The 24,394-nt window shown below is 38.6% G+C and overlaps 1 protein-coding gene across 1 annotated transcript in view; it reads right to left on the bottom strand.

Annotated features, from left to right (window-relative positions):
- The window catches only part of pcgf3 (polycomb group ring finger 3), a 96,004-nt gene that overhangs the window by 19,923 nt on the left and 51,687 nt on the right, over positions 1-24,394 (bottom strand). Inside the window, exons 3-6 of the mRNA XM_084719774.1 lie at positions 23,648-23,765; positions 14,839-14,935; positions 7,798-7,853; positions 7,390-7,497 (exon numbers count right to left, since the gene is read on the bottom strand). Of these exons, the coding sequence (XP_084575900.1) occupies positions 7,390-7,497; positions 7,798-7,853; positions 14,839-14,935; positions 23,648-23,765 (379 nt within the window). The remainder of the gene's footprint in view (positions 1-7,389; positions 7,498-7,797; positions 7,854-14,838; positions 14,936-23,647; positions 23,766-24,394) is intronic.

A 24,394-nucleotide genomic window follows, 5' to 3' on the forward strand; every position in this document is an offset into this window, starting at 1 on the left:
TTCCCAGAAGTGACTTTTGTTGTTAGCGTGAAGTCACAGTGATTTGGTCTACATCACTTAAAAATCCAAGCTCTCAGTGCAACCTTTTATCCAGGGTACTAAAAAGTTGGGTTGAAACTGTATAAAATAAGTCTTAGTATTTGAGCTTCCACAGTGTCCTGTTGTCTCTCTACAGGGACTATACAGAGACTTCCAGCCCTAATCTGGCTTCTTGTGTGCACATAAACACAGTGGAAGACAGACACCTAAACAACTTTTAAAACCCTGAGAAGCAGCGGCAACAAAGTTGTCCAGGACAGGTGTGGTTATGTTTTTCTTCTTGTTGGCTGGGATGCTGTCAGAGTATTGAATTTTTAGATATGAAACTTAGTTATCAAAGTCAAAATTGCGGTGCTGTGACAAAATTGCTGCACAGATGGGTATTGCTTTTCTGTAACCTTTAAAAACGAAGGAAATTCAGTCTATTCTTCCTGGATTCAGTGGATGTAATAACGTGGAGTGTGTGTGTGTGTGTGTGTGTGTGTGTGTGTGTGTGTGTGTGTGTGTGTGTGTGTGTGTGTGTGTGTGTGGACAGTTTACTTCAGCTCAGACTGCAGATGGGATTGCGTTCACCCCTCTGTGACCATTTTCCGTTCAGGCTAACTGTCACCAATTCCACTGAGAATTACCGGGAAAAGGTCTGAGCTTGCCCTGGTGTCTCTGCAGTGATTGTCTCCAGAGTCGGCCTCGCTGATTGCCTATCAAGAGGGGCTCGCTCTTATTGTTGTGTCTCAACCTTCAAACAACCCTGGAGTATCTCAGTGCCTCTAAACAGACATGAAGACCCTGTTTGTGTTTGAGGTAATGGGATGATTGCTTGTGTCTGGGGATTTTCAAAACTGAGCAGTCCGTCTCATACAGAGTTTCTTTCTGTCTCCCTCGCTCGCTCATTTGGGAGATCTCACACACAATGAAATCACAAAGGCATGTACGGTGACAATATAAAGAGAGGCCACACAGGAAATGAGACGGGAGTGTGTGTGTGGGAGTTTATATTGTTGTGAAAGAGAAAAGTGCACTCAGCAGACTCATCATGGTACATGTACGTCCATTTTCTTTAAGTGCTCAGGAAAACAGGCAATTTTGACAAATTGTGTGTTGTGCCCTGGTGGAAACCAACTTTTTATTCTGCCTGTGTTAAGTAGAGCTTGGAAAAAAAAAAACTGTGTACACACTTAAAAGCAAAGTGAATAGAACTTATAATCATATATGATGTTCAAATAGTGTGATGTTTTCATGTCATCACTATCGATAGTTGCCTGATGCTGACAGATACTGTGCTTTTCTGTCCTGGTGTAACATCATAGGAACTCCTTTCATTTGAGTACCAAACAATACAAATACACACTTGTAAGCGTGATGTGTGGCTCTGAAACCTTTGTAGCTTTAACCTGAATCTGACAGCATAATCAGGGCTTTACAGTAATTTAATCATCAGAACATGGTGCCAAAATGTTTCATCCCTCCTAGTTTAATCAAAATTAGATTTATGTCTGAAGCATCATGTCTCATAAATATCTATCAGAATGAACAGTTAAAATGGCTCAAACAAATTCTGATTCGAGTTCATTCTCATGCAGGAGTTTGGAGTGATGAATCCAAAGTAAAGTATGTGTACCAGTAAGTGACAGCTCAGCTCCTCCTCCACAGAGGGCTCTAAATCAGCTTCAGCTGGACACCATATACACCTTAACTGTTGCATATCTGTATTTAACCATGCATATCTGTATGGTTTTTGTTATATAACTAAAAAGCTTACTGGTTCTTCCTCTGCAGCTGTAGCTAGCTTTGGTTTACAGCCATTATAGAATATTCAAAATGGTGAAGAAAACTTTTCAAATGCTCCTAAAGCATCCTTTGCTTCTTGGCAATTGATTCATATGCTCCGTATGTCCTAAAAAAAAATCCTTGTTTCTCAGTTTAATTGCAAAACAAACTTCCAACAGATCATCTGGAATACAAAGTGAAAGCAAGGAGTGATGGTGAGGTATGAAGTTAGTGTTGTACCAATTAACACCAACAGCACACTCGTCATACAGAGAGAAGAAGCAGCAGTAACCAGGATGTGCTGATACTGTAGAAGGTGCAAATGTGAAAATTTCTGCTGGCCTGACAAAACGGATGTGCATCAATGCTAGGAAATACTTGGGCGGTTGCAAATCCTGAATCCATGAATGCTACAATTATTCAGAGCCAAAATTCAAGCCGCAGCTGCAAAACGGGGAACCCAGATCCTCAGGGTTCAGGTTATGGCACTGCCTTTTTGGTAATCCGATTAACTGACACTTTATTAGGGAAGAGCCATGCCCTGGTGGCATGGGGATTAAGGTGGCGATCTTGAACGACAACATCAGAATAGGGACCTTTGTTGAATGTCATCCCCCGGCTTTCCCTCCCCTCATTTCCTGTCATTGCTCTGCGGTTGTCTGTCGAATAAAGAGGGATACAGGCGCCCCAAAAAATAGCTTTTTGAGAGAATTTGTACAACAAAAGTGGAATATCCCAAGTGCTACTTTATTACTTAATGTGGTCCTGTCTTGTTAAGGACCACAAGATTAAGTAAATCCATCCCCACAATGTTGCTGTTTTTGACACAGCAATTTTTCCTCCATAACTGTCCATGCCAACAGGGGATGAGTATCATTTTGCTGTAATTTAAAGGGGAAAGGGGATGTCTTGGTATTTGGTCTTCCAGGAAATAAACATAAATTATAAAACTCTTTCAGTTCTCTATTGAAAAAAATGAAAGAATGCATTGTCACTTGAATTTTTTTCTGTTCATGGAAAGCAGGTGTTGGCATTTATCCCCACCAAAGTCACTGAATTCAACTCTAGTAAATGTATTGGACTTAAGGTTAGCAGCATTAACATTTCTGGCCCTGAATTCAGCTCTGAGGAATTTAGAAAAGCTGCTCTGTCCTGTGTCATTAGCAATGTGCCAGAAGAATTCATTAAACCCAGCTGGTTAGAGAAGACCCCAGAGAAAGTTTCTATTTCTGAGGGATTCTGGATAAATGAGCCTTTAATTAAGTGTAATGTGGTTCAGCTTGGCTGGCAGGGGCCACATTAACAGAGTGCCCACTGTCGCCTGTAGTTAGTGGAGTGTGATCTCTGCTTTACCATGTGTTAACTTTGGTTTGCCTATTTTAAATAAAAGCTAATGAGGAGCATCTATTTCCTCAGACTGTAAGAGAAGGGCTAAACAAGCCAGAGTCTGGCTGTGTGTTTTACTGCAAAAAGTTACTTTAAAACCCCTGTGGTGATGCTGGATATACAAATTATCTGTATGGTCTGTGTGAAATCATCAAAAAGATGTTTTTGGCCTCATTAGTGAAACTGTCTGGCTCTACAGAACTACATCAGTGGATTTTGATTGATTGTAAGGAACAGCATGGCCTGTAGAGGTCACTAGCTGGGTATTTAGACTGTTAGGGTGAGTTCATACTCAATTCTGTGTGGGAGAATATGTAGTGTAGTGTCAGCTTGCACTATCAAACAGTCTTAAGGCTGATTTATATATTTAGGTGTACATAGGCTCTACGCAACTGGCCTACATCATAGTGAGCGTTTAAACTTGTAAGGTGGTGAGTCTGCATCGCTCTGCAATTATCCCAAAATGCTAGTTGGCGATGGGGTTTCTATGCCACTGTGGCGAATTTGTTTGTGTAGCTGAGCGGAACATTTTAGAGTAGGAGCTAAGAAATGCTGAACAGCAGTTACTTTTAATGAAATCACTGCAGTGCAGGAAAAAGAGAAAACGTTGGAGGAGGTTAATATGTACATTTGTACAACGTGAGGACTTCGTCAGTTAAACTTGTACCAATGTCTTCATTCAAGGAGCAGCTGAAAATACAATGCTACCATCTGCATCGTTGTGACGTGGTTTGAATTGGAATCAAATTGAACTGTGAGGTACTAAGTATGCACAACACATCCATTTCATCACAGCAGATATCACAGAAACCCTTTAAAGGTTATCTCATCATCTAAATGCTGCTACTTTGGTCCATCTACCATTATAAAAAACAGATCTCCAGCCTTAGTGGTTCGGAAAAGCATATTACTGTGTTTCTATTAGGTGTGAGAGGTAAACAGCCTGCAGAATTAGACTCTTGACTGTTGGAAGAGTGGGCAGACTAACAAAGATGGTTTTGGTGAGTTTTAGGTGTTTTTCTGTTGAGTTTGAATGAAGTGTGTTTGTTTATTGGACATAGTGAACATATGCAGCATTCGCCGCTTGCGCACATCTCATCAGCTGAGACTTGAGAGGATGGGAGGAGGCGGGACGGGGGACGGAGATAGAGTCAATCACCGATCGATGGGCTGACAATGGTCATTTGGAAAGTTTTAATGTATCACCCAGCTCTACTTTGTATAATGTTTACGCTGAAATATACTGTAGGTAAAGATCGATGATGGTAACGTGACATTTTCAGGCTAACACATCATTTCAGTGTGTGGAGCTGAGAGGTGGAAGCAAACTCGTAGTCCATCTGGATGATTGATTAATTTTCTCAACTGCACTCAAGTTCAACGTCAGCTTTCACAATCCACAGAACTCATTTATTAAAACAGAGTAAAATGTGTGAGAAAGTTGATGGAAAAAAGCTTAAAATGCACAAAAAAAAGTCTTCATTGACCCAAGAGAGAAAACTCTTGCCTTTTACAGTTTTTCTTGTGTGAAAAAGACGAAAAATATTTTAATCACTACCCAAGGCTTAAGACATCATATTTGCTTCTGCTTTAGCACCCTGAACGGAAATGATGGTGAAATTCAATCAAGGAGTCCCCGGGTCTCCATTTCTGTCGGGGTTTGTGTGATTGATCCTTAAAATGTGCCTGTGTGAACATGTATGTGTATGTGCATTTGTGTGTGTGTGTGTGTGTGTGTGTGTGTGTGTGTGTGTGTGTGTGTGTGTGTGTGTGTGTGTGCTGTAGCTAAACCTGTCTTCAAGCGACAAGGAACTGGAAGCCGGAGAGCAGTTCCACTTCCATTTGAGCCTTAATTACCAAAATCAGAGAGGGGGATTAAGCGAGCGATTAGGCCTGCCAGCATGACAGCCCTCTGGGCACACATTTACACCAGCCCTTGGAAACGAGTTGGTACGGAAAAGCCGTTGTGCACTAGAAGCAGGCCAGGGACTCATTCTGATTGGCTAAATTACTTTCATCTCTACTGCTTAATGGCTTCCGCTGTTACTTGTGGTCGTGCTTCTAATGTTACTCATTAGAGTTGGGGGCTTTGTGCTTTCTATAGAACGATGAGGAGAAGACACTTGTACTGCCGAGGTGCCGACCTTTCCATGTGACAGCACATTTACAGTGTTTAGTCCAAAATGTAAAAATAGACTGTTTATCCACGGGAGAGGTTTAGCCCATTTTAACTTGTAACTGCCACCAGTTAATCAGAGCATTAGTGTGTAGAGCTTTAACAACTGATCAGTTAACCAACCAACCAACTACGAAATTAATCCCAAACTATTTTGATCATCAATTAATTGGAAGTAATTTTTAAGAAAGAAAGTCACATTTCTCTGATTCCAGCTTGTTAAATGTGAATATATTCTGGATTCTTCACTCCTCTGTGACAGTAAACTGAATAGCTTCAGGTTGTGAGCAAAAAAAAAAGACATTTGAGGACGCCATCTTGGGTTTGGGAAGCACTGATGGATATTTTTGTTTTTGAAAATAATCATTAGCTGCAGCCTTAATAGTCTGAAACCACTGGTGGGACACTGATTCTTGTAAACCCAGTGCCTGCGCATGGATGTGCTTTCTTGTACAACCAGAAGTCTAAAACTCTACCAGGAACCTTTAACTTTAATCCTACAGGTGTGTGATGAGTTTGATGAAATTGGGGAAAAAACAACAATAGCAAACTGAAGAAAGGCTCAGTTAATTGCTATTTTTTAATAACATCTTGAACAAACCATCTCCGCTGCAAACTTCACCCATCACATTCATGCATTTTGAATGAAAGAATGTCAGCATGGTGACTGCATAGCAGTGGGATCCTATTCAGTAATGAGTCCCCCAAACTTGCCAATCAGTTCTCAAAATTACACTGAAAATGAAAGAATGTAATAATTAAGGCAATCAGTAAAAGCTACTGCTGTAGATGTCCTCCCCTTTACTTCTTTCATCAAGTAAAAACCAGACTTTGATGAGTCCAGTACAAACTAAAAAGTGACTACATTTTTGGTTGAATTTGAATTATAACCAAAAATGAACTTATTGGTATCTGTTTATCTTGTGACGAAGTTTCAGAGCTCAATTCTGCTTTGTTTTAGAGAAAAAGTGGCTTCAAAGTTGCAGTAATTACAAAATCTGGTCACTGGTAAAACTTTAAAGCCATTTTTCTCAGTTTCACTCTTTGTATAGTAACTGCAGTTCAGCTTTGAAGGGCAGAATACATCCTGATTCAAAGTGTTACAATCTGTTTAACTGTCTGTTTCTCTCAGGCAAATTCTAATGTTTATTCCGTCACAGAGGGTACATCCTCTTTGTTTGATCACCACAGTCAAGTTGACCCCTACAGCTACTTCCACTCTTATGTCACATAATAAGATAAACAACACCTTTCAGCATGCTGTGGCCCCCCACGTCTGTTATGTACTACCTTAAGGTCAAGTTGCACAGTCCAAAACTTGGAACAAACTGGTAAATAAAGCTATGAAAGCCAATAAGAGTAGTCACTTGATTCACACAGGGGGTGCTTTTGATATTTAACCAAACAGAACCAAGTGGCATCAGGTAAGTGCAGAACCTGCTGTCATGTGGGAATGCATGGATTCTAGATGGGATGGGATGGTTTTCTGTCAAGTTCAAATCAAGTGTGTTTCACAAGGAGTTAAAAAGCCAAATGAGCTCGTCTTAGTTCAGTAGAAGAAAGAAACTTTGATTCAGAAGGTGCACAGTTGTATTTCTCAGTTTAAAAGGGAAAAGATCTGTGATGATATTTAATTTCTTAACACTTAATGAGTTTATTTTGTTCACTGGATGTAGTGAGTATGTAACATAGTGAATTCGCCGCTTGCACACATCTCCCAGCTGAGACTCGAGAGGATGGGATGAGGTGGGAGTAGGGACGAAGATATCGTCAATCGCCGATGGATGGCTGGAAAATTTTACCCAACCCTACCAGGCACCATATCTTTATGTCCCAGGTACTATTTTTATTGCCCCCAAGACATCCTTCATTGTGGGCACTGACTGTTAAACTGCTGGGATATAGTTTCATGTAAGTTCTGTGGCCATACATGAGAATTTATCCGAGAGTTTTGTAAAGGATGAACCAAAGACAAAATCTGTGAGTGTTTTCTGAAGGAGCATGTGTGAGGAGGACCGTACCATTGCGCTGATCTAAATGAGTCTTCATGTTGCAAAGCTCTCCTTTAATGTCTCCAGGCACCTCCATCCCCAACTTCTGATAGAACTCCCTCTGCTTCTTTATCTCCGCTGTATGAGAGGGAGAGAGAGGGAAAAAAATAATAGCAGGCACTGTCTTTTTCTCAGGGTCAACACTGTGACTGGGCATTAAAATTCAACCATGTGAGTGCAATGTAACCTGCGTCATTAGGCCCAGCAAGGACAGCAAGAATATTTTATTAAAATGCATTTCTTTCTAAGCGATGTCAAGTCAGTTTACGAACATATGCAGACAGTGGTGCCACACATTAGTAGAGCATAATGAAAGATGGTGTTTTACAGTTATTAGTTGAATCTCTATCATAAAGAAAGACAATGCATGACACTTACCCTCTTGAAGTCCCGGTACCAACTTGTAGACAATGTCTTGCATTGTTCTGTCATGGCTAAAAAGAAGAAGAAAATGATTAGTTACCTCATTGTAGTTGGTGAGAATTAACATTATGGGTCAACACAGAGAAATGTAAACCACACATCTAAAATGTTGGAGATGCACTTGGTACTGAATCCCTTTGGATTTAAAATTGTTTTGCATAAGGAGTCACAAGATAACTTAATCAACAAGACAGAAGAGCAAAAGAAACATTTCTGCTACAGAATATTGTGTGTATTTTTTGATATTTGCTTTTTAGTAAGTTTTAAGAAGTGCTCAAATGAAGCAGACTGAGAAGAAATAACTAGTCTTTGGTTGAAGGTGTACAAATACACAGATCAGCCACAACATTAGACAGCTCTGACACATCGAAGCATGGACTTCACAAGACCTCTGAAGATCACCAAGACTGGACTTGATGTTCCAGTACATCCCACAGATCCTCAAAAAGACTGAGATCTGGGGAAAGGGGAGACCAAGTCATCAGCTTGTCATCACTAGGCTACCTTCTTCTTCTTCTACATGGTCCAATTCTAAAGCTCACATGTCCAGTGTAGGCACTGGGGTAGGGGACAGGGGTCAGCATGGGTACTCTGTCTGCGGTGACATACACCCATACATAAAAAGCTGGAATGTACAATCTTCTATAAATCAACTTTTTCAGCAATTTGCGCTACAATCGCTCTTCTGTGGGACAGGCAGGCTAGTCTGCACTCCCCACATGCAGCAATGGTCTTTGATCAACCTTGTCCCTACCTGTTCACTAGGAGGTCTTTTCCATCAACGTGGAACCAGCGATAACTCAGTTCAAGCACCTAATTTTGAAATGGTTCTGAGCATTTCCACCAAAAATATACTGGTTTGGAACCTGAAAAGTTGGTTCCAAGTTGGAGCCAAAAAATTAGAACCAAAGTGGCCATGTCATATTCTAAAGGTTGTTGTGCATTCTGGTCAACTGGTCTCAACTGGTGGAAATGTGGACTGGTTCACTAGATAACACCAAGATTCCCCGGACCTCAAACACAACCAGAGAAACCAGAACCAGAGTTTATTTGGTTGAAAAGTGTCCATTTCATTCCTCCCTAGAATACTTACACGACATTTTGGAGATGCTCTGACCCAGTCTTCAATCATAATTTGACCTAGAGATGTTCTGATGATGAATTTTTATTTCCCAATACCAATACTTGAAACTTCGCTTGCTTTGATATGCTCTGATACCAATGCAATCAAAACAAAATGAACAAATGCATGAAGAAAATTAAAGACGTAAAACATGACTTCACCATCCTGGGGAAAAAAATGGCAAACATGATGTTGTTGGAAAGCAGCTGGGACCCATTTCAGGGTTAATAAATTGTGTGGTATTCAATCAGTGCACAGACTCGGATACTTGCTGGTACTGATTCCAGCATTTTAGGCAATACTGAAAGCCGATATTGATATTGATATCAAACAACCCTAATGTGGCTCTGGTCAGAGTTGCTCTGGTCAGAGTTGCTCAGATTCCTATACTTGCCAATTTTTCTTGCTTTCAACCCATGAACATCCAGATCTGACTGCCCAATATATCCCACCTTTGTAGCCCAATGATCAATTTCATTCACTTCACCTGTCAGTGATTTTCATGCTCTTGCTGATCAGTGTGTGTAACCTGTGATAAGGGGTTTCCAAATAGACAGTGCTTTGTCTTGCTTTAAAGTGGTCACAAGTCAAAGAGACTGAGAACCACTGATCTAGAGTCCAATTCTGTGCACAGCCAACTGAGAAAAAACAGAATATATCAAACTGACACAGATGGATCCGCAACAAACATGATGATAGACTGAAAAATTCAAATGACACCAGCTCTCAGAGGCCAGTGTGCAGCATATGCTCCAACAGTCAGAGTGTTAAATGGCATTTCACTGTTAAGCATTGCAGGTGACACAGGTGCACACAGTGTGAGTTCTGGTCTGTCATCACCACGATGGCGAGGTCTGACAACCAGCCGTGGCAGCCAGATAACGGGCACGACATGTTGAGTTTGCTGCGGTGTTATGGGGGAGAAAAAAACCTGAGAAAAGTGTGGCACGTTTGTCTCCCCTGCTGTCCACTGGAAGAGTCATTGCATCTGAGGCCAAAATAAGCAGCCTGATGCTGAGCCTCGATCCACAACACAGCAAAACACTGACCCCTGCTGGACACAGCTGGTACTATACTCTCACAGACGACTCGGGAGGTTTTAGCACGAGATCTGCTATGTGCAAATGTGACACTTAAAATGAACACCTCTGTGTTAGCCTTAGTAAAGATTTTAAAAGTCACTGGAACTCTACTGAGGGATGAACACTATTCTTCCAAAGGGTTTTTCCTTATTTGTCTTGTTGATATGACTATCTCAAACTCTGCAAAGGCCATAGCATATATTTCACATCACTTTATATTCACGAAATCATTTAGTATCTTGTGCCTGTATGCAGACATCCATATCTGTGTTCTTCCTTTCCTTTTTACATTTTTAACACTCTGCAGGTGAATATGTGTTCATAAATGCCTGAATGTGTATTCCACCTGCATAATCACAGTTCAAATTGGCCTGTATGCTGTATGTTGTCTGTATTATCAAGCTTATTTTCAGTTTTTATGCACCCGTGGTTGGGTATATGTACTATATTTTACACAGTTTGGTAAAAGTATTTCTTTTTTTAACTATATCCAGGTATACGTGTACTGGAGTTTTTTGTGCATATTGTGTGTGTATGCATTTTACTTCAATTCTTACATATTTTTAAATATTAAAATATTTTGTCAGAATGTTTTATATGTACTTTATCTTCCTGTTTCACGTGTTTATAAGTTTTGATAGCATTGTTTATCATTGTTCTAGTTTATGTTCAGCCCCTTGGGACATGCTTTGCTGATATCAGGCTATAATAAACTTTGACTTGATCTGTCTTTTTTTAAATAACATCAGCTTTTTAAGCTGCTATAGTCTTATAAAGGTCAAATAAAAGTTTGCCTTAAAAAAGAATAGCACTGAAAAGGCAAAGCAGCACGTGGCAAGTTTATTTATAAGGCATCTCTTAACAGCAAGGGACTTCAAAGTGCTTACTAAAGCAATGGTCACTGAAGACCTAAAAGTTCTGTGTAAGGTTGTAAAATGAGGAAAGAATATGTTTGTCTGTATTCATTTAGCAGCGGTGGAACTCTGCCAGCATATTAAGAATTAAAATGCAAATTTAACATAACTTGCTAATGTACTTACAATGTACCGCTCAATAAACTGTAGCCATGACAATTTTATCCGTGCACTACATTGAGCAGAGCAGTCTCAAAAAAACAGATTCAGTCAGGCTGGGTATATGATGTCATAAACCTAAGGAACCAATCCCATTAATCGAGGGGGTGGCACTATGCTTATCATTAGCAGCGATGCCCCGCCCACAGGAGAGGTGGGATGTAGCGAGTTACCGTGATTAACTTGCAAAACACTGGACAAGCCAGGTGAAGCTACTTTGGGGTAGAAGTGAGGGTCAGGGGGTGTGGGGTGTGTGGAGAGGGCGGGGACTATTTGAAAAATGAATCCTTGAATACTACCTGAAGGTGCAGAGCTACATGTAAGCCATTTTAATGAGGTATCTGAACTTATTTTTGCAGACACAATTTGTTACTTCTTGCAGAGCATTTTATATTGTTTAAAGCATGACTGGAGGTTGACTTCAAGACTGCCTAATACTATATTTTTACCTGCAACCTGAATCAATCACAACTTGGGGGTTTTCCATACCAACTGTAACCACTGCGCCTCTAATCTATCTTTTATCACCTGCAGTGTGTTTCACTCATGCTGACTGATTAGACCCCTCCTCAGGTTGAACCAGAGCTGATTTTTCCCTAAATTAAATGGTTCTGTTGAAGATTCTTGGAACCTTGATACTATCTAGTGAACCGACCCTCATTTCCAGCAGTTTTGAGTGGAACCACTGAAATCAAAGATGTTACCAACAGAAGGCGCTGCACAAAGTACAAGGACCTGCAGAATGGACAGCTTCAGTTCCCAAGAAAAACTGCTGTCTTTTGGTTTTAGCTGGGAACCAACTTACCGGGTTACAAACTAATTTATTTTTGTTGGAAACGTGCAGAACAGGTCAAAATCAGACGATACAAGCAGAACAGAACCGGTCCTATAAGAGACATTGAAGAAGTAAAATCATCTGTGTGTGCAGGGCCTTTATAGTCATGAAAAACACTTTGAGTTTGTTGAAATTAGTGATCTTTAAGCTGTTACTTTAACTCATATAAGATTTTTACAATAAAAAGTTAATCACATTAACTTATGATAATTAATTTAATTCTCACAACTGAAGAACGTCTAAAGAATGTCTTCGCAGGCATTTAGCATAACGTTAAGTATGAATTTTTGATGGTTTTATTGTCGTAATCTGAATCATTTCATGTCTGTTGGAGAAAATGGATTAAAACCATCAAGGAAAGCCACACTTGACAGTACAAGAGGCAGGATTAGTTCTGCTGAGCTAATTCTCTGTGAGGAGACGTCTGTGTGTGATTTTTGAGTTCAATCTCAAACATCAACTTTGATCAATCTTCTTGATGAGCAGATGGGGTTTTTATCTGTCGTCTGTTGGGCGTTTTGCCTTCAAATCGCTTGTGATGTTTCCCATCAACTCCAATTTCCTGCAAACAATCAGGCAAAAAACAGCTGTGCGAGAAGCTAATGTGTTTGAAATGGAGCATTTCCTGGAAAACAATGAGTCTGCAGACAGCGCAGTTTAAGCGGTAATGACTAAATTGCTGGTACACATTAAGTTTGTGTGTCGCATTAATCAGACATTAATGCATGAGCGCTCAGAGGGGGCACCAACAACTAAATCCCTCAGTCAGGGGGATTTAGTCTGGCAGAGTGAACTTCCCAAAACAATAAGGAGCAGACTTGACTTCTAAAATACCATGTCTTCATTTTTACCTGACGAGAAAATCATCTCATTCAATTCACCGTTCAAAGTTCTTGATGTTACTGTACAGGATAAAACTTTTACTTTTCATTTTAAGTGGTCAATTATTTTGAAGATAAGCTGCAATTTTTATGTCATTTCTGAAGCTAAGTTATTCAAATATTTCACAGCTGTGCTTGTCGAGGCCCACATCAGTTTCGTAACACTAACAGACCAGCAGAGGTGAGCAGCTTTCAGCAGCTACAGTGACGGTGCTCCATTTATCTGAGCCATAGTAATGTATGTAACATATGTAATCAAGTGTCCCTGTGGACAAACCTCTGTTATCTTCTGGTGTCTGCCAAACATATGTGTAGGATGTACTTCATTTTACATGGAATATCTAATTAATAATATTTGTGGTTCTGTTGCATCAGCTTTGAGTCTGGCAGTTTTAGAGAAGTGTGATGCTAAATCAGTCGAGCGTCCTTAACAGTGTGAGAGGCCTGCACAGGCTCACATGGGGCAAGAGACAAGGAAATAACTGCGTAACACTTTATAATAACCATCACTGATAAATAGTAAATTGATAGTTAATTATACTTCAGTTAACAGTTGAATTGTTATCAATGAAACGATAATACATTAGTTATTTATCAAGTTATTTTATCATAAGTTTGTGTATGCATAAAATAGTTGAACACTTTATTAATGGTTAATAATCACCTTGTAAATCATCTATAAACATTATTTGGATGCCATTTTTAATGTTGCGACTGATGATTTTAATACCTCTCATTGTTGCATATTAAAGACACTTGCATGATCTTGTCCTAAATCTATCCAAGTAGTTTTGTTGCCCAAACCTAAGGAGGTAGTTTTGTGCCTGTATTCTGTAAGTCTGCCTGGATGTTACATGTTTATTTTGCTAACGGAGCCCTGCACCACAGGCAACATAGTTTGGAGTAAAACTGCTGTATTTGACAAACTGGAAGTGAGAAACATGTTGTCTATAAAATATTATGTGGATGGCAAACATGGTAACTAATGTTTATAAAACTTTACAGTTGCTTAATATATGGTTTATAAAGCATATACTAACATTTGAATACTTGTTAACAGTAAAATAACTATTAATTAAAGTTTAACTATTAAGTTACCACTTATTAACGATAGGTATTATTAGGTTTAACCTACGAAGGACTGATATACTTTTCTTATTATTATAAATAAACAGTAACAACCTTTATTTAAGCAGTGAGTCACAATAGGGGAGTGACATTATCACTTTTATTGCAGTGATGTGTTTTCATGCAGGCAGGGAGTCAGATAGTTTTCATTCCCATCATCAGTTAAAGAGAAATTAATCAGTAAAATCATGCTAATCAATGTTGATTGATTAAAATCTGCACGTTCTCAGCCATTTATCAGACAATCTATTTACAGATTAATAGCACTTTTATTGTATTCATGCATTTAATGAGTAAGTGCATATATTATGTGTTGCACATCATACTGTCTGTATTTACCAGAAGCCCATCTAGGAAACACAATTATAAATGAGTTAAGGTTAGAAATGCTATTATGTGTAGCATTAATTCTTTAATTGAACCTTCTAAAGTTCATGTAGCATCTAAACCTATAAAAATAGCAACATGGAGCACCGTCAGCACATGTCCAGGGGCTTTTTTGCTGCAGAAGATTAGAAATAAAATGGACAAAGGCCGGCAGCACTTTGTTCCTCGGTAGTTTATTCTTTACTGGCAGTTCACTGCTGATGCTCCCAGAGGCAGCAAGCAGCTCCCTGCACACTGATGGAGCTCTGTCACAACACCAGTGTGTGTGTATGTGTGTGTGTGAGAGAGAGAGAGCATGCACGGGTGTGCACGTAGGTGGGTGTGTGTGCAGACTGTATGTTTGTAAATGAGATATGCAAAGAGAAACCCAGAGAGGAGCTGTGTGCTGTATATAGACAAAGAGAGTGAAAGACAGTGTCTCACTGTACCTGTGCAAGTGTGTGTGTGTATGTGTGTGTGTGTGTTCTGCGGCAGCTCCCTCACTCACCCAATGTACTGCAGTGGATGGCTCTGATGAATAACAATCCTACACGTGGGGCACGTGTTGTTTTCCTCCAGATACTTCACTAGGCAGCTTCTACAGACTGGAAACAAACACACACAGTCATGGTTACTCGTCAAGCTACAGATTTATACATAATGTCACTGTTCAACAAGTATTCTGTGTATTTAGTATGTTTGCACAAGGATGTTTAAATACATTTCTTTTTTTAACACACTTGAGTAAAGTCTGTGTGACTGCAGCTAAAACGATAATCTGGATTATCTGATAAATACTTAGATCACAGTCACTTTTAATGATTAGATGACTAAGTATCTACATCTCTTATCACGACACGTTCAGCTGCAACGTGAGCAAACCACGCAGAGTTGTCAAATACACTGTACATTTGAGGGAATTTAAAAACTGTAAACATGTTTCCATCCAAATGTAGCACAAATGTTAACCACGTCTTACAAAATCATCAAAAGAAAATGAGAATTTATGCTCGTTTCCATCCATTACGGTGTTGGTTCATCAAGATAACCAGTAGGTGGAGCTAATGCCCCTCTCAGGTGCCATTATACCACTGTCAAAGAGACAATGTTATTAAAGAGTTCCAGCCATACCAAAAACAGTGTGGAAAAAATTGTAGAAATTGTTTCATGCATACATTTGAGGAAGGTCAGAGTGTCCTTGTCGCACCACAAAGATCTGACGTTTTCATCTTTCATTTCCTCAGTGGACACGTCACATGCTTTATGTGCATTGTGATTTAGTCATCAAATCTGTTTCTTCTGCACTTTATCACATTTTCTTTTGATCAAAACGCCACTTTTCCACCTCAGTCAAGCATTAAAAAGGGTTGTAGGATTTTTTTCACTGAATTTTTGAGGGTTCCATTCAGGTCTTTTTTATTTGAAAACGTGCATAAAAACAGGTGGATGGAAGCCCACCTCATGTATCCAATACCTACTTTGTCCACCAGAGAGCACTGATCAAATATGTTATATCAAAAAAGCAAATATCAGACATTATTCAGCCTCCAGCCTCAAAAATCCAGCACTGGTTGAGCTCCACTTGTAATGTTGGTGATTTAAGAGTTGTTTTTCTACAGCTGCACAAACTGAGAGATGATAAGAGCTGAAATATAAAACTGTACATGTTGCCATTAAGATCTGATTTACCTCTTTAGTCACGGTTCACAGTTTCTTGAATCAGGCATAATGCTTGTCGTTTCATGTTGATTATTCACAAGTTTAATATCCTGGCTTTCTGTACAAATTATATCAAGTATTACTTCACATATTGATTAATATACGCATTCTTTTTCCTATAAAATAATTAGTTATTCTGGTGATAAAACAGTAGAAATTGTCAAAAATCATCAAAGTTTCCTGAAATCAAAGGTGACTTTCAAACTGATTGCTTTGCCTGATCTACAGTCTACACGGGATATTAAGTTTAAAATGATATAAAACAGAAAAAAATCAGCAGACGTCCACATTTGAGAGGCTGGAAACAAAGCAGTCAATGCAGTTAGAGTCTGCAGAAAAAGACTAATATCATGAAAAGAGTGAGCACTGGTTTCACAGATGTTGCAACAATCTAATTTTGATGAATAATCTAATATTAAAAATGCTGTTTAAGTATGTATTATTCAAACTTTCAACTCTGGAAACCTTCATGTGTTTAACATGGGACACAATCTAAGATTCAGCGGTGTGTTTCACTGCACGCAGGCCTCCATCACATCCATCTCCACCTGACATTTTTTATTGCGGCGGAGCTCAGAGTGTCAGAACAGCTGCAGCAGTGACGTGATGTGAATCTCTTTGTCTCGACTCTCCATCGGTGGAGGCCCGTTTTTTTTTTTTTTTCTCCAAAGTGAGAGGGAGAATCAAAGCGTCTTGATGAGGCTCTGATGTTTACAGCGAGCAGAGTAGCTCCCATCTGTGGTGGAAGAGCTCACTCTGGAGGACAGACGAGGTATTACACCATCTGGGTACATGTCTAATGCAAGTCGATCGTTCTTTAATTATGCTGCACGCTCTTGCTGACATTTAGGTATTTAGTGTCTTAATAAGAGTGAATGAGAACATTTGGTTGTGTGCATCTAAAAAATGCACTAACAAATAAAAATCCTCAGAATCAGGACTTTTCTAAGTTTGAATTAACAGGGTTCCTACACCGTTTTCCAAGTCCAATTCAAGAACTTTTCAAGCACTTGCAGGTGCATTTTCAAGCTTTTCCAGAACCTTACAGCTGTGGTTAATTACATATTACAACTGGGCCAAAATTGTATTTTTAGAGGGTTTTGATTTTTACTTTTCAATTATGCCTGGAAAAAATATTTTAACAGGAAAAACTAATACAGCCACGTGCGCTTGTGTTACATTGAGCAGAGTCTTCTTCATGTTGTGCAAAAAGGCAACAGCAGTTAGGCTCTCTGATTTGTTTTATTTCTGTATCTAACAAGCAAACTATTCAGTCAGGTAGTGATGTGTTATGGAAGGAATGTGGTTACAGTTTCAAGCACTTTTCAAAGCATGAAAACTCCAACTTAAAATTCAAGGCCTTTCAAGGATTTTCAGAATCCATAAGAACCCTGAATAAATAAAACAGCTTTCACACATTAAAAGAAACAATTCACCCCAAAATCAAAAACACAGCCTCTAGTGCTATTTATTGATCAGTGTGAATTGCAGACTTTTTGAGATATCCATTGTAGAGATGTTTCTCTTTCCAAAAATCATGACCTGTTATAATCCACAGACCTTGTTGTGATCAGTTTAATGTAAGAACTGCTTTCTCTCTCATTGAAAAGAAAGTAGTTCCAGTAGATTCAAGAGCAGTTCTTGTAGATTCTACTGCAGAAAGAAAGTAGTTCCAACATGACACTGCTCTCAACAAAGCCTGTGGATTATCTTGAGTAACCACGTCATGATTTTTAGAAAGAGAGACTGGCTTTCAATTTTTCAAAAGTTGAGCGCTGAGATCTGCAGAACTCACAACAAAAAAATCTAGGAGGATAAACAGCACTACAGGCCAGGAGAGAAATCTGCATTCTTGATTTTTGAACTGTCCCTTTAAACTCTAACAGGCGAACCAGAGAGCGGCTGACTGGTCCACACCCCAGTTTGATTAGATTGTTCACACCAACCCAAACACACTGTACCAGGAATAAATGTGTCGAGTTCGATTAAACAGCTCCAAACACGGTGGGGGAGAGAATGCCTTCAAGCTCAAAATCCACAGACGCCTGTAATTATTTTAAAGCACCAGATAATTATGATTTCACAACAAGGACTGCAAAATATGAACTTGGTGCTTGTCAAACCACCAGCATCTGTCTTGATGTTAGTAGAACAATGCTGTGAGCTCTGCCCAGATCTCATGTGAGCATTAAAGGGCACTTAAGGCTGCAGATGAGGCAATCAGGTTTGTCGACTCAGTGACCCCCCCAGGACTTACAAAACAGCCGATTCAAGGTCGCGCTGCTTCCGTTTCACGCTGGCAGGCAGGAAAACACACAGCCAACATACAGCGTGATGCAGAGAGCTTCATCTAAAGGGGCTCTGCGAAGCTGCTTCAGCACAACCTGATCAGGCTTGTGATGGTTTTAGAACTACTGAGGCTGAAAAATACACAAGGCCTCACTGGTTGTGCAGGAAGCGCTGGGCGAGATTGGTGAGAAATCTGAGAGGAAGCTACGCCTTAAAACTTGTTTTGCAAGAGCAGTGGAAAGTGCCAAAAGCCCTCAGATGGTCTGCAGCTGCAATTTACAAAGCAAATTTTATTTATTTTTTTATACACAACAGTAAAAAACTGGGGTTTTTGTCCCTGAAATTGTTGTGCAGTTGCTCAAACTTAATTATGTAAATATGAATTCAATGGAAAACAAAAAACTCTGAGGCCTTCATTAGACTCCCTGCCACATTTTTTCCCTTTGCATATCCAGATCTATTTTAGAAAGAAAGAATTTAGTTAGAAAAAATTAACTCTGGGCACAGACTAAAAAAAAAGTGATAGGCTAATATTGGGCCAATAATATCAGATGACCAATATATTGGTTGAGATCTAAAAAGAACCTCACATGAAATCATTTTTTGCAATTTGAAGGTGGTTTGAAATGTGATTCAATCAGATTTCTACACATGGGTCTCAGACCAGGTGCTCCGGCTGCACAAGGTGTCTTCTGCATCACTCGCAATTAGACCTGCAACTAATGATTCTCATAGTTGACTAACTGGTTGATTATTTTCTTGATTAATCGATTAATAGTTGTTTGCTTTAAAATGATGGAAAATGGTGTAAAATGTTTCCCAAAGCCTGAGATGATGTCCTCAAATGTCTTGTTTTACTCACACTGACATAGAGGAGTAAAGAAACTGAAGCTGAAATCAGAGAATTTTGACTTTTTTTCTTGAAAAATTACTTAAACCGATTAATGGATTATCAAAATAGTTCACATTACTGGAGTTTAGCTCTGATTTTATCAGTCGATCAATATTATCAGCCTGATACTGGCGTACCTATCAGTTTATATCGGTATCTGCTGTTAAATATGCAACATGAAAACTTTTCTCTTTTTAAAAATAATGCAGTAGCTTTATAGACAGCTTTTTCTGTCTATTTGATCCTTTTTCCCAATTCAGGTTAAATATATACATATTTGTTGTTTCTTTTTTATTCATAGTCAATCATATTTATTAAATAATGGTTAAAGTTCACTGTTTTAGTGCCTTGACATAATTTTGAACAATAGAGTTTATTGGTAAACTGTAAAATATCTTGTCTACATTACATAGGCCTAGGAGATATAGCTGAAGAGAATCACAACAGTGAAGATTGATATTTGCAGACTGATTAACTGATCAATAATAATCGCTGCACGCTACATTATCAGAGGGTACAACAAGCTGTGTATGAGGCGAGGGATTTTCATTTCATGCTTTCATTGCGGTTTGCATTCAGTGCGTTCAAGTCAAACTATCGAACACTTTATCAAACTACTTTCTCATTGCTATTGATGATGTGACATTTGCCAAAATAAACTGCCATCCTTTTATTGCCCTGACCTTCCATTTATATTTCTCACAAGTGTGAACACTTCTGAAGGATCAGGACAAAAAATGTATTTGTGTATATATTCTATATTCCATATATTATTAACCTGTATATTGAATAAGGGCCAATATATCGATTTCAAGATTGTTTACTCCCTATTTTTAAATCAGCAACAAAAGCCCCTGGATCAGAAGCAAATCTACATTTGCTCAGTGCTCAGCATTCAACACTGGATCACTATGTGTCAACTGTTCAAAGACGCAATCTTGAGCTCATTGAGAGCTTGCCAATGCCTCACAGATGTCAAGCAGGCCTAGTGTCTGGTCGTGTCAAGGACAGGTCAGGGACCCATTTAACAAAAAAGTAGTTATAAAGTAGTTCAAATGAGCTCCACCTCCAGCAGCTGCAATACAGCACACTAATGCTTTAGTATTTTGGAATTTTTATGACAAAATGTAGTTTGGAAACCAGACAGACTCATCAGGGATTCCTCTTGTTGTCTGCAAGCCGCAACAGTTTCGGTTTCATTTCATTCAGTATGAAGTGTACAGCGATCAAACAACTTTCAAAGTGATGTAGTGTGTCCAAGGCATTAGAAAAAAATGTAAATGTGCCCTTTCTTTAACCCTTGAGGTCATCCATGTTTTAATCACTTCAACCACCTTGTTGCTGTTCCACAACATGTCAAGGAAAATCTGAGGCACTTTTATTTTCTTGATGCTGAACCTTTATATTTTGGGGTCTGTGTTCTTGTCATGTCTTAATAGTTTATTTCCTCTTTTTCTTTTCTCCCCCCTGTAGACCACTTTGTAACTTCTGTTTTTGAATGTGCTGCACAGCGTTTTCTTAATTCAGTCATATTTAAAGATGATTGGACACGACAGAATGACTTTAGAAGGAGTCCAACAGTTGAACAGGCTTCAATGACTTCCTCCCTAATCACAATGCACAATTAAATTGGCTGCTGATTCAACTTCCCTACTCCATTAAAACACCTTTAATTGTTAATTATATTCATATTCCAAACAATGTTAATTAAATGTTTCATTTAGGAAACAGGCCCATGAGGTCTTTTTAGGTCTTTCCATTTTTAGTTTTGGACTGCTACAACCGAGACACACAGTCGGAGTTTCATTTGATTTTATCTTTGCCTTTGAAGAATGTTGATTTGTTTTTTTCTTTATAACATTTAATAAACACATTTAGCTCAAATTCATTCATTACCGATGTGTTATGATCTTCACAGCCTGTGCTGTATGATTAGAGATTGTTTATCACAGGGAACAGAGGGTATTTTTTATTTCGACATCAGCGCACACTGTTTTCATGCACTATAAAGCAAACAACACAACTGTACATAATGTTCACAACAATCTGCTACATGTCAATTTTACTGTTTTTGTTTACTGACCTCTCTAACACGTTTCAGTGTAAACACAAATCTGGATAAATACCAGATATTCACTCAGCAGCTACTTCATCAGGTTTCACAGTCTAGTGCAGTCCAAATACAACAGCTCTGCCATTTATTCTACCTTTACAAAGTTTGATGGAGATGTTTTTGGAGACATTGTTGGACATGTATAAAGTCAATTATAGCTCTGAAATAATTAATTGATTATAAGCAACTGTTAAATTAACCGCCAACTATTTTGATAATTGATTAATCACTTTGTGTAATTTTTTAATTGGAAAAATGTCCAAAATCTCTGATTTCAGCTTCTTAAATGTGAATATTTTCTGGTTTCATGACTCCTTTATGACAGTAAACGGGTTAGGGTTAGGGTTGGACATTTTATGGAACAAACAACTGATCGATTAATTGAGAAAATAATGGACAGATTAATCAACAATGAAAACTATCATTTCTTGCAGCCCTTGTCAATTGTATATTTACTACTGAGGTAGTGGACTACATTATATTGAGAGGGTTCTTTAATCTTCTGTCCTCCCAATTTGCATAAATGAGGGGACAGTAGTGGAATGTAACTAAGTACATTTACTCCAATACTATATAATTTTGAGGTACTTTACTTCAGTCCATTTATTTGGACAAAGAAAATAAAAAAAGTTGTACATTTTGGGTAAAAATATGTAACTTTGACAAAATTAAAGAAAGTAAAGAAATGTCAAAAAAAGACGCTTTCAGAGCTTTAGAAATCCAAATAAAATACAGTCCAAATGAGCTGTTAAAAAGTCTTGACATAAAATAAAACAACTACAGTACTCCTAATGGTCATGTTCTTGTCTCGTGAATTTATATGGAAGTAACTGTTACAGCTAATTATTAAAGTTTACTTTGCTGAGACTGAGCTCATTAACATACAGAAAGCTGACTAATGACACTGGATAAATCATGACAGCAAATCAACAACAGACTGATTAAACTGGACTGAAAAATGATGTTTGGTTTTTTTTGCCCTGTTGAGGACATTTGAGTAACAGTTAACACATTTTATTAAATCCATCATGTTGAAAGGCACTGAAAGGCATGAACTCAAAAGTTATTTGAGGATGTAACCTAGGGAAAGCAAGTGTATCTTTGGGAGAACTAAAAAAATAAATACTCCATACAACCATAGGGTTAAATGTTTGGACAAGTGGGTCAGAAATCTACTTGCCCAAAAACAATTTTTACTTGCCCCTGTACAAATTAACTTTAATTAGCAGTTATTAAATAATAGCGAAGACTAACATTAATTGTCACGTTTAATCTGGGGCAATTCTGGGGAATTCATTATTTTCTAAGTCCAAGGGGATGTTTTTGAAAGTCTTGTTTTAATATTCAGTTTATTATGATAATTAATGAAGAAAAGCAGGAAATCTTCATATTTAAGAGGCTATAACAGCATTTACTGCCATGTTGCTTTAAAAATCACTTTAATGATTAGTTATTGAAATAGTTAAATAGTTTGATTATTTTGTAACACTTGTCCAATCAGGCAAGTGAGTTGCCAGATTTCCTTGCCCAGCGTGGCATTTTACATGCCCCGGGTAAGTGGGGAAATCCTCATTGCTCTGTGAAGTTTTATGTAGACTGATAACCGAGGCTTTGACCAGACAGTCTAATGACTGTAACTGAAGATATAAACAGACGGTGTTATCCTACTTTATTGAAAACACCTGCTAATGATGTACCACTGTGGGAATGAGAGATGACATCCTCTCACCTTCTTATGGGGGCTAATAAATGTGCAGATTACCTGGCGGTGACAAGTATCTCATTTTCTCTGATTCTCAGAGTGTGTGTGTGTGTTCACTTCAGGTTTAAAGGCACTGACTCCCAGTTTTATACAATGACATTCATATTAACCATGAAAGTAGACTGTTTTATGGGCAGGATTGTGCAAAATAAAGATGAAGGGAAATATAAAATTGTGGGTTCAGAAACTGAAGTCCACAGCAGATGTCAGGCAATCTACAAGCTGCAGGCAGTGCTGGAAGTCAAATGTATTGAGAAAAAGAGCTGCATGGATCACAGAGGTATCACTCTGCCTCCAAGAGTCTTCCCATTGGGGACGAATCCTGAAGGCATCACCTTTTGAGCCAAGAAAAATCCCTGGAGACGGACACAGCCGGTTCGTCAAATAAACAAGAGAGACTGATGAAACAAAAACAAGAACAGAGCTAACAGCGGCACAGAAAAACAGGAACAAAACCAAGAGACGAGCAGCAGAACTGAAACAGTGAGCACATTTTAAAGTCAGGAAAAGAGAGTGATGTAAGTGTGTGAGGAGGGACCTACAGGTGTGTAAGCACTCTGTGACGGTGGTGGCGTCGATCAGGTAGCCCTCACACAGACGACATGTGATGTGGGCATTGATGTGACAGAGCTTTATCTTCCTCGTCAGCATGTCGGGGTTCTGCAGAAGAACAACAAAACAAAATTAAAGATTAAAACTGAACTCACACAAACTGACTTAAATAAACAGCAGTGACTCTGCATGTACAAGTATATTTCAGTGACAATTACAATATTAAAATACTAGTTATTTACCTATTAAAACATCAATATTGTGATGTCTTTAGTCTCAAAGTATTTTTTTAACAGCAAACTGCTACTTTTACTGAAAACATGAGGCTACCAACAAGCAAACCAAGGCTAAATAGTAACAGTTGCCACTGGCAACCAATAGAACTTTTTCACAGCAGCCATACTGACATGAACTAGTGGAGTAAACACAGGTGTTACCAATGATACTAGTTAATGTTGTGTTCCAGCTGAGGCTTTCCAGTGAGCTAACATGGCTGGTTGCTGCCCCTCCTGTCTATCTTCATCTATATTAACAAAATAAAGGCACGACAAGCCCAGAAAATATTTTAGAAATATTCAATTTTTGTTGAGTATCAGATAAAACACCAATTGTCAATGTTCGGTCACTGTAATAAAGCTTTTAAACATTCATTTATCTAACATTTTCATTACTAAACTGACACAACTGCAGAGTGTGTTAATAACTCAAGTTATAACGGTGACTAAAAGCTAAAATTT

This window comes from Lutjanus erythropterus, chromosome 5 (assembly GCF_056507025.1).
Source record: "Lutjanus erythropterus isolate fLutEry1 chromosome 5, fLutEry1.hap2, whole genome shotgun sequence".
NCBI classification, from domain to species: domain Eukaryota; kingdom Metazoa; phylum Chordata; class Actinopteri; order Lutjaniformes; family Lutjanidae; genus Lutjanus; species Lutjanus erythropterus.